Source organism: Pararge aegeria, chromosome 2, assembly GCF_905163445.1.
Source record: "Pararge aegeria chromosome 2, ilParAegt1.1, whole genome shotgun sequence".
In the NCBI taxonomy this organism is placed as follows: Eukaryota; Metazoa; Arthropoda; class Insecta; order Lepidoptera; family Nymphalidae; genus Pararge; species Pararge aegeria.
Genome location: NC_053181.1, coordinates 18739926 through 18752007, shown reverse-complemented (window position 1 = coordinate 18752007; position 12082 = coordinate 18739926). Strand labels below are relative to the sequence as shown.

The following is a 12082-nucleotide window of genomic DNA, read 5'->3' as shown; positions in this document are numbered from 1 at the left end:
TGATAAGAGATTTGTGTCGGGATAAAAAGTATCCTATATTACTTCTAACACTTCCAAGAATATTTGTACAAAGTTTCATGAGGATCGGTTAAGTAGTTTTTGCGTGAAAGCGTAACAAACAAACTTACATTGACATTTATAATATTAGTAGGGATAGTAGGATTATGGTTTTATAAGTTTCATAATAAGGATGCTTTATTTTTGCGCCTATTTTCCTAACTAACAAGTAACAAGAACCTATCTATTTTAACTAACTAGGCTAGGGCTCGGGCGCCATGCAAAATTTCTTAAATTGTAAGAGAGACGCTGGCTTAGTAAGGTTGGCAACCCCTGGACTCTAACTACTCGTACCACGGTTCATGAGATACACACTGGTGACCAATGACAGTCGGACGGACAGCAGAGTCTATTACTAAGATTGCTGTCCGTCCGTCTGTCCCGTTTTGCCCTTTGGGTACGCAACCGTCTATAAGACCCACACTTTCAAACACTAGGCCGTAACAGCTTTTTAGCCCATTACTTGCTTAACGGTAACTCATCACGATCTTTTTGCATGACCTAAGCAGCTATTTGCCCGCGTAATGCATATAAAAGAAAAACAACACTATCTTATACAACTTCGTGGCTGAAGCAATCAATGAACCACTTCGGTGTTATTGATCTTGATCTTTCTTTTTTACAACCTTTTATTTAACTTGCTTTGTTCGTACGCCTTTCCGGTTGGAAAGTTATCCATTTGAGCACTTGTTGGCATCTCATTTAGCTGGGCATCATCATCATCATCATCAGCCATTGTGCGTCCACTGCTGAATGTAGGCCTCTTTCAAGCAGCGCCAACTTTTTATCCGGAGATTCTTAGCACCCCCTGCCCCACCATCCCCTCGACCGCTACCAGAGTCGGAAGAAGTGGGGCCGCCGGGAACTAGGGGCCCTTTTTTTGTTGTGCTACTCATAAGGATAATGCCCTAATCACCACGCTGGGCAGGCGGGTTGGTGATCGCAGCACTAGACTTGATTGCCCTGATATCGCTTTGTCCGACATCGGCAACTGTCATTTTTTCAAGTCTAGCTAGTTTAGTTTAATGGTTATCCCGCCATTAGTCGGTCGCCAGAGCCTCGTTCGTCAGTCAGCAGGTGAGGTTGGCATGACGTCATCCGGACGTGGACCCTTACCAAAGTCACGGGGGCGTTCGGACTAATTAATGATTAGTCCAAAACTCCACCAACAGTCAGATTAACGGCGAACCGAGCCGAGGTCCTCGCAGGAGGCGCCCTCGGATCGACGTCTCCTACCTTCCCCCCGATTCATTAAAACTTTTGTTTAACGACTTTTCAAAATCAAGTATTAATTTATATTACAAAGATAAAAATGTATAAATCATGTTAATTCTGTAAAGTGACATCACACTGTACATCAAAATAACATGTGATTTAACAACGGCGTAAAAGTAGTAGAATACATTGGTTTTTTTCTTCAAATACTTTATAGCCTGTGCTATTAACGACGATGTAAGAATACTAACATAACTCATAAATCCACCACCATATTTAGAAGTTATGGAATACAAAAAACTCACAATCAGTCCATTTTTACAAACAGTCGTGTGAAAATTGTATAAAATTATAAGAGTTAATATTATTAACAATGTAGCTAAAGCAACAGTGAACATGTAGGTGCAGTATTCTTTCGCAGCAACATATTTGTCATATAATAGGCAGTTTTCTTTAGCAGTAACAACTTGTTAGAGTAATTACTTCCCATGTCATTTACCCATGCATATCACATTACACAATGCCGTATGAAATGCATTGAATGGACAATGCAAGGGAATTTATATGCATTATTTTTTTGTTGTACCTTTTCTCAGAACTGGCGAGTTTTAATCAAATCTGTAAACCCATTAATTTGAGCATTTCTTACGTCTTCTTAATGTTGCTACGTTTAAGTAATCGAAAGTTAGGAGTTGGCCGTCTTAAATTTGACTCTAAGGTTTACAAACAATGTTCCTCTATGGGCCGTGAGTTGTATTCCCGAATTGTTTACTTGTTTTCTTCATTAATTGATTGTGAACATTTTAACACATCTTAGTTAGGGGATAAAAAAACAAATACAAATATTACTGAAGAAGGTTTCATTTTTTTTTCATCGCACCACATCATACAATATATTTTGTTGTGTTTTGACTCCACTTCTGGCTTCAGGAAAGATCATTGACCATGCAGCCTATTCAGTCGAATTGCAATATTTGTTACTTTTTAAGTAACTTAATTTAACGAGTAGTGTAGTATTTGACGGGTTATCTTTAGCGGTAATTTTTTTAATTTCTGGACATTAAATTAAAAAAATTAATGGCAAGCCAAAATGTGATTATCTTAAATTATTTAGTATACTCGTAAATATTTATTTTCCCTGCCCTAAATAGCTAAAATTCACGAAGATCGATTAAAATATACGAAGCTATACTCAAGAGGAAATATTTTATTGTATTGAAAGGTGGAATATGATGTGCTTTTTTTCTGTAATTTCGCTTATATATTTCCAATAAGAAGATCTGTAGAAATTAATTTCCAAAATTGTTTGCTAGACTGCAATACTTATTAATAAGCTTACAAGATTTTTTTTTATTTAATTTAAAATCAATTTGAATTAAATTTATTAAAGCTTAAATAAAACCATTAAATTTGTCTATGTGCTTCATCATCGGCCTACGTTTAACTCGTAAATGTAGATTGTCAATTAATAATAACTATTTATATATGTACCTTCGTCTATAATAGGCTGTTTGGTGAATGATCTTTGCCAGTCCTAAAAAAAAATGAAAAAAACAACAACAACAACAAAAAAATAATAAAGTATGAGACGATGGGCTGTTCTGACTTCTCTTTTTTAATATTTTACCACCCGCGGTAAAGTATTGAGGTGTTTTCCACCTGCAGTTTAGATAAAGAACGCTTAGAACGATATTTAGGGTTGTTTAGGGGGTTTGTCTGGTGCTTTAGATGTTCATAGATGACGGTGATTATCAAAAATAAAGTAAACCACTGGCTCGTATTATAGACAGACTTATATCAACAGACAGACTTGACAATTCAAGAGTAAGCGTATCTGATAAATTGATAAAGTAAGTTTTTTTTTTAAATTAAAACTAAGAAGATATACTGATAAGATGTCTAACAAACTGATAAGCCATCTAACAACAACAAGTAATTATAACCGAGCAAAGTGTCGTAAGAGAGGCATTGGAGCGTGCGCTGGGCATAATGAAGATATCAACGCGCTTGCGTTGCACAAGTTTCATAACAGTGTGACCGCAAGTGAGTTTTATCTTGTACTAAACTGCTTTAGGATGCCCGTGATTCGCGCCATTAAGGATCCCTAAAAATTTAAGTAAGACCAATGCCCGTTTTCACTAACGATGAACAAGGCATTGCCTAAATAAGTACCGGATAAATCTAAGAAATGATTCCTTGGCGTATATCAACCGTTCACCAATAGTTATGACACAAGATTTGGTGAAACGTTTTTTTATATAAACATCGCCTTAATCATTAGGCGTTCGATTTAGGCTAGGTTTAGTGAGAACGAGCATTAGTGTGATTAAAGTATGTACGCCTAAGTGTAATTAAAGTTAGCTCTTAACCGCAATCTCACCTGCTGTAAGTGATGATGCAGTATAAGCTGGTAGCGAGCTAACATTATGGCAGTTATATTAAACTCATACTCCTTCTTTGTACCCCCAAATAATACTTACAGTAACTTCGCAATATATTCATAATAATATAGACTTTGTGAGACAAAATATTACTCTTTATAAACAAAAAGCTGATATTAACAATCGACTTACCAGAAACTAAGATAAATTAGTGATATCTGCATATCGTCTGCGAAAGGTGAAGAACTCCTTTGTGAGGTTGAGTATACGCTTTTACAACATGATACCTATACCAATACACACATTAAAAAAAGGTGTAAAAACACATCTTATACAGCGAGGTTACTATACCTTTGATTTCTTAATGACAAGGTAGATGGGAAGCAGCTTCGCTTCCATCTCCCGCAAGATAGAAAAATGATTGTAAATGTTGATGTTGGAAAAGAGCAACTACTGAGTTTCTTGCCGGCTCTTCTCGGTAGAATCTGCTTTTCGAACCGGTGGTAGAGTCACCACAAACTTACATACTTGACATTTCAAAAGTGCTTAATAAGTAGGCCTACTGGAAATAAATGAATTTTTATTTTTAATTCGAATTTTGAATTTGAATTGGTTTCTACAGGGCATCGTACCGGGACGCTAAATCACATGGCGGTACGTCTTTCTTGGTAGGGTGGTAACTAGCCACGGCTGTACCTCCCTCCGGACATTTGACTAAATATGACAAAAGTATAACTAAGCATGGACAATTTTTTTGTTACTGAAATTGATGTTCTCTTTGTATTATTTTCTTTTATGTTAGATTCAATGGCATTCAAATTGAAAATGCGAAATTGGAAATCTGAAATTGGATTTAATCCGACCGATGACCATTAGCAAGAACACCTACAGGGTCGAATGGTGTCAATCAAACCATCCAAGAACCCACTGAATTATCCACACAAATTTCATTCAAATAAGTTTAGCCGTTTGAAAGGAGTTGGGTAGAGTGACAGGCACACGTTCAGAAGAATTGCATATTTTTTAATAAAAGTTGCAACGATTTTCTATTTATAGTTTGCAAATAAGATGATTAAAATATGCGGTTTCCTTGTGTTAATAATTATGAAGGCTATTTATGTCATATCAAATCTAGGTTTGGTCCAACGAATCGATTGGTATTACGATGTTTGTTTTTCTTATTATTTTATAACAATTATCTCTGTAAATTATTGCTCTAACCAGGTTGCTCTTCTAATAATTTAAAATGACATTGTGAGATGGTGATAACAAAAAAAAAAAAAAAAACACCCGGCTAAGTTTGTTGTGGGCTTCTTCTTAGACCAGGACGCGTTTGGAACCCTCGTAGCTTTAGTTTTAAGTTTACGAATGTGGTTATCGCCATCATCTCACTACCGTGTGGTTCTTATGTACGCATCAAAAGTGCCACCTGTGGGCCTACTTGAATAAAGATATTTTTGACTTTGACTTTGACTTTGACTCTCAAGTATCGACTTACACGTGTCAACGAGAAAAATCTTTTTGCACGCTAAGGGTTCGATTTTTAATTTGTTTTAAATAGCGCGCAATAAAGGTTTTTTACACGCTTTATATTAGCTTCAACTGTATGTTTGTACCACACTCCTTTGGACTTGATTTTGACCCTCTCCAAACGGTCTGATTTCGTTCAAACTTGTAGATATACCGAGGACTATCAATCAAATAACTCCCAAACCATTATTTTACATTACTAGCGGACCCTCGCGACTTCGTGCGCTTATGAGTCAACCTTATAAAATGGTCGTATGTAGTCGCGGACTGTTTTTAGAACTTTAAAGAAACAATTTACCTGTGTTTTATTTAGTTTTATTGTTCATAATTTAATTCTATTAGGTAGATGTAGAATAAATAAAGTGTATTTTCATTTTATTTTATTTCCATTCCGACTTACTCCCGTCGTTTTGGCGAAACGCTTACCGTTCATCGTACGCATCGAAATCTCTCAAAAAGGATATTTTTTTCAGTTTTTGCAACATTACTCACGTTGCGTGATCGTGGTAGCTATTGGTTGTAGCGCGATGTTGCACAGCCACCACACATTTCATTACATTATTACGACTTATTGTATCTACCAAGTACCAACAGAATTAAAATGAACTCAATGGGAAACATAGGTTTCAGAATGAGAAGATATAACAGATTCAATTTGCTGTCAACTGAAATACTGAATCCGCCTGCAGACAACACAGCAAAGCTTCTTTGCGGCAGAAATAAGCATGGTAGTTGTACTTCCGCGGACAAGCTCTGTCACGTAGCTCTACAGACCTACTAAAATGATCATGAGCTTTGGAATCAAGAATAGCATTTTTTTTTTTCAGAGAACATGGCAGAGGTCGTCGAAGCGGGCGCTAGTTTGGCGTGGCGATTGCTGGCGACGTTGGAAGTTGGGTCCATCTTAGTTGCCACCTCGGCCCTTGTTGCTTACACCGCAAGAGTCAATCTCGCAAAGCAAAGACGACACGGGTCTATAAAAAGCTTTCTGGTAAGCTGCCAAATTCTGCTTACCTTTTTACGCTACAAGTTAGCCCTTGACTGCAATCTCACCTGATGGAGTCTAAGATGGAAGGAGGTCAGGGGAATGATAGTTAGAAGCCATAACCCATATTGGTTTCTACGCGACATCCCGCATCACCACTTCTTTCTACCTTTCGATCTGTGAATGTAAACTTCGATTTGTATATAATCAAAGCAGCGCCACCTAGTTACAATATGGTAAACAGTCATTCGATTCCATACAAATTGCAGTTAACATTCATCGATTGTATGGGTGAACCTAAGTAATAAATATCACACTAGGCATCCGGATGTACCTAGGTACTGGCTTACTGTAATAGCTTACAATCAAATTTTTACGAGCGTGACGTGCGTATGAACGGGTGTGAGAATTATTTTTTTAATGTTATCGAAGACAATAACCTTTTTTTGACGGCCGATTTACTTTCTGAGTCCTAGGCCGTGGGTTCGATTCCCACAACTGGAAAATGTTTGTGTGATGAACATGATTGCTTTTCAGTGTCTGGGTGTCTACCGTGTCTGTGTCATCAGTGTCATATTATAAGTATTTATATGTATTATATTCATAAAAAATATTCAACGGCTATCTTAGTACCCATAATAAATGCTACGCTTACTTTGGGGCTAGATGGCGATGTGTGTATTGTCGTAGTATATTTATTTATTTATTTATTTTCGCCGTTGCCATAGTAATCCGGCCTAAGTTTGCCTGCAGCACGGCTGCACGGGCAGGAGACAAAAATTATATCCCCCGATTATATCCCGTGACAAGAGATATAATTAACGTGTCCACCTGCTACAGCACGGGAACATGGAATAGCAGGAATTTACTTATATTATTTACACTTGTGCGCCAGTGGTCTGAGAGTTTTTAAAGCTGTGGGAGATTGTGATAATTTTTTATCCTTTCCCGGGGAGATAATTGTCTACTGTCCATGCTAGCCGTGCTGTAAGATAGCGCTACCAAGCGATAAGGCCGAGATAGACAATAAGATAGACATAACTATCGTAAAAAAAACAACGCTTGACGGCCGATTGGCGCAGTGCGTAGCGACCCTGCTTTCTGAGTCCAAGGCCGTGGGTTCGATCCCACAACCGGAAAATGTTTGATGAATGTTTTTCAGTGTCTGGATGTTTATCTGTTTATAATTTTTTTCTGTTTATGTATATTATTTATGTCTGTATCGGCCGGGCATTGATGGGAATGATCACTGTATTCTTTTTTGTTTATTTCGTTTTCTACATATTTTTGAGGGTTCTTTTATTTTATTTTTTTTTTTTATTTTTTTTTTAATTAAGTGTATAAACACTTAATTAAAAAAAAAAGTAGCGTATTTGTATGTTTATATGTTTGTATATATGTATGGAATATATTTTATATTTTTGTACATATCTTTAATATGTTATGTTTAGTATATATGTACTATGTTTTATGTTTTTTTTTAATGTTAATTTAGTTTTAAATCCTAATATTTAATTTTGTTTGTTATACCACCTACTTATTTCTTATAACATTTTCTTGTACGCCTTTGGTTGCCTGGAAGAGATCGCTAGTTAGCGATAAGGCCGCCAAATTGTACGTTCTACCTTATTGTACTGTTGTATTTGTATCTGTGTAAATTTTCTCTGTGGTGTATAATAAAAGTGTATTCATTCATTATTTATTAAAATATTTATCAGTCACCTTACCCATAACACAAGCTACGCTTACTTTGTGGCGTGGCGTTGTGAGCATTGTTGTAGTATATTTATTTATTTTATTCTAATTTTATAAATTATTTCTCTAAAAGTATTAATATCAGGAATAAGTTGTGGAACAAGTCTTTTATTATTAGCAACTTATTGCGCCTTGCGGTGAATTAGTCGGTTAATTGCGCTGTAGGGATGTAAAGGAGCGACGATATTTCTTGTAAAAATACGAATGTTTTTGTAGACCACCCTTGAGAATTTGATGTTTATCAAATTTTCAAATTCAAAATTCAAATTCATTTATTTCAAGTAGGCCTACTTTATAAGCACTTTTGAAACGTCAAGTATGCATGTTTGTGTGACTCTACCACCGGTTCGGAAAGCAGATTCTACCGAGAAGAGCCGGCAAGAAACTCAGTAGTTGCTCTTCTCAACATCAACATTTACAATCCCGGATCAAAAGTAGCCTGCGTATGTTACTCTTCATCCTTTTAACTAACTCGATTTTTTGTATAAAAATCAATTCAATTTGTTGCTAAGTTGCCCTATCGTTAATGACGAACAAGCAAACAAATGAACACACTTTCGCATTTTATAATATAAGAAACTATGGATACTGCACCTCACTCCAGCCATCCTTGTTGTAGTGTTTTTGAATATATAATATACATTATATAATATAATATATATTTGTTTAATAATATTATATACACAAACATAAATCCTAAGCACGTTGGCAGAGGGTCTGGATTGCTCGATTTTCAGGCACTGGCTTTCGGTGCACCATGAGGCGAATAGAAAATAAACTGTAGTGATTTTGTAAAGGTTAGGTATAAGATAACCCATAAACTATGACGAACTATGTAATTATTATGACGGACGTGAGTTTGCAATATTTTTATATTGCAATATTGTTACTTATTATTGTTATTTTGTTATTTAATTTATCTTTTTATATTCTAATAACTGGGTTTATACCTTGCAATAAAGATAATTATTAATTATAAATTGTACACGCAATACACTGTCTCCAGCGCACCGCGATAGTTTCACGAAAGTTTAGGCGAGAGTGGACGCGTCTGATTAAGTGCGAGTGTCGAGCCTGTGCTACACTATCTAATACAAAACAGCAGACAATACACTTGTATATAATTCAACAGTTATTATGACTATTTTCAGGTAGCGAACTCAACTAATACATTGGCTCAAGAGCTCAAACGAAGGCTAGAAGCTGAAGGTTGCACCGTGCGCACTGCCACAACCGGAGCGGCGAGCTTAGCGGAAGCGGATAAGGTTGACTGCTTAGTCGTAGTAGGAGCGGAGTCGAAAGCGGGCTTAGATGGCATCTCAAGATTAGTATCTGAGGACGTGTATGAGAATTTAAATGTAAGATATGCTAGAGTTGAATAGAGCGCAGCAACCACTTGTTTTTCACAAAACGTATAGTAAGTAAATATAAGCAATGTAACTTATATAACCACTCGCAATAGTAATTAAACAACCTCCAACCGAAAACAATAAGTCTGGGGGACTCCCCGGTGGCACACTGGGCATTTGTCAAGATTAGGGTTGCCAACTTTGAAAAATAAATAAGAACATACAAATTAACGTGAAATAACTAAGTATTAGATATTCAATGTGTTATCACGCTCTGACATAACAATAATTCTAACGACAAAGCGCGTCAACTTGTAAGACCCATAGAGTACATCAGATTTTAGAGTGGGTAAATAAAAGGTCAAAAACCAGCGCATTGATTTAATAACTACCGTATCAACTCATAAAAAAGTTCATTTATTTACTTTCCTAATTTTTTATCTTCGTATCTTTTGCAGCATATAACAATTTTTCAAAATGTTGAAAAGATTTTTTTAAATTTATACATTTTTTAGAAGTTTATATTAGCACTGGAGGCTGCGACAGCAAAGTTTTGCTTGGACATCATCATTAATCATCACATTATTATGAATATCATTCATATCACTTAAGAATATTATTTTAGCGTACTCTATCGGTAGTAACGACAAATTAAGTACACTTACTTATAATAGAGTGCAATGGTATATTTTAGAGAACAGTTGGCAACCCTATTCTAGAGTGCTATCTCTTATTATAAATTTCCGGTAGTTACTCGTCTAGATCACAGACAAAACCCTCAGTTTCTCGAAAGAAAAGAGATCTAATAGAAATTATATTTAAAAAAAATACTTATACAATATATTCTTTTGAATGAATGTTTTTTTTGTACGTGTATTTAAAATACACGAGCAAAAGCTATCATTCCCCGATTATTATATTCTTCATCTTGTTTACGGTATTCATAATTTTCATCTAAATATTAGAAATTTGAAAGTTGCTGCTTGGAACAGGGAAAAACAATCAAATACGCTTTTAAAATCATAACAAAATCAGCTAGCTCTCTACTAACAAACCCTTTCCTAATTGTTTTCAATCGTAACTTATAATAAAATTAATGCAATAATTTTTTTAAGTTATTGGAATCGCTGGCGGCAAGTGTAAAGCGGGGTGGGTCTATGGCATGGACGTGCGCGGGAGAGACTAGCGGAGCGTACAGGGGCGCAGCGGACGCCTTCGACACTGTCATCCAAGCCAGCTTACGACACGTCGCTCAAAAGTAAGGCCAGGGCCCTTGTGATTGTTTGTGGCATTCAAACCTTAATTAAGTTCGCAAGAAATGTAGTTTGAACTTACTACCTTCACAAAATGGACTATAAAGTTTTACGTCACAATTTTTTCAACATGTTTGCGACGATCTAAATGTAATAAAAAGTAAATGCAAAAATAAAAGAAATACATCTGAAAAATAAACTAGAATTAGTCTATAGTGTGTCTGTTGTTCACTCCGAGCGCGCCTGTTCGGTGAACCTTCATTAATTGGTTCTAATTTGTATGAACAAGTAGCACAATTCATAAGGATCCTTGTGGAAAATAAGATCAATACTGTATGGTCCACAAATTTCATTTACTTAAAAGATAAATTATAATTTTTAATTTTTGTGACAGTTATGACTTATGGCTGAAAGGTTTCTACTAATCTCGTAATGCCTCTCTGAAAGAAGAGGCCCGTGGCCAGTTATATAATGTTTCTACATCTCTGAATTGACACTCGAAATGATACGCATGCTTAGTATTAAAAAAATCGATCACATTGATTTAAGGCAATTAGATTATTCTTCCCCGCAACTAAAAAAAAATGGCCTGAGATTCAATTCATTTTAAAATGTTTTATTTACAGTACACACTGCGAGCCAATCTGGATAGGACGATGTGAGACCGTAGAGCGAGCCGTCGACCGAACTCTCGCAGAGCTTTTGCCTTATACCACTCGACATGTATATGGGTTCTCAATAAGGTAATGCTAATATAGCATCAAGACTTATCTAATATACAAAACTCTGTAAATGGTATGCCATGAAGATAACATTATTTAAATTTTATGATATAACCAGCGAAACGTATCTCCATCTATCGCAAACTGATGCTATGAGCATTAGTAGCACACAGAAAATAATGAAGAATAATAACCTAGGTACTACACTTTATTTACGAAACGTGTTAACAAGCAATTTAACACAAAAATATCAAGCCGCCGACTTAGCCTAAGCGACCAAACAGCTTTAGAGGAAAAAGTTTATTCAAATATTCTTCATTCAAAAGATAAACATAATATTAGTTTTCTTTAAATTTTCTTCGTGATATCTAGCCAAGGAACAAAGAACTATTCATTGTTCTCAGTATCCACGTTAGGTAGCGTAAATCTGTCTACTTTAGGCATGACCAAACGTCATGATGAAAAATAGACTTAATTGAAAATTAACTTCATTAGTTTTAACAATATGAGCTCTGATAGTTCGTTCAATTAGCGCGTTCAATCATAACAACTTTTTAACTCTGTACATAAATCTATTTATTAAATTTTACATTGTATTATCAATAAAGTTTTTCTTTAAAATTACCTATTTATTTTATGAAATTATATAATTCACCGCTATACCGGTTACCTATTACCTGTTTTACAGAAATGCTGGACGCAAATTGAGCGAATACCTGAACCGGTGGTTGAAGATGACTACGTGAATAAAAGAAACAAATTTACAAAAAGATGTCCGAAGAGTTGACTTTTAGACTTAAAACGCTATTAAAGCTGTATAACAGCATACATTATT

General features: G+C 35.6%; 1 protein-coding gene across 2 annotated transcripts in view; it reads left to right on the top strand.

The window, feature by feature from the left end:
- The window catches only part of LOC120635111, a 34684-nt gene extending 22602 nt beyond the window's left edge, over window positions 1–12082 (top strand). For both annotated transcript variants that reach the window (XM_039906034.1, XM_039906043.1), the window contains exons 2-6: window positions 6011–6174; window positions 9075–9281; window positions 10388–10530; window positions 11152–11268; window positions 11936–12082. In XM_039906034.1, coding sequence (XP_039761968.1) covers window positions 6016–6174; window positions 9075–9281; window positions 10388–10530; window positions 11152–11268; window positions 11936–11993 — 684 coding nt within the window. In that variant the 5' untranslated portion in view covers window positions 6011–6015 and the 3' untranslated portion in view covers window positions 11994–12082. The remainder of the gene's footprint in view (window positions 1–6010; window positions 6175–9074; window positions 9282–10387; window positions 10531–11151; window positions 11269–11935) is intronic.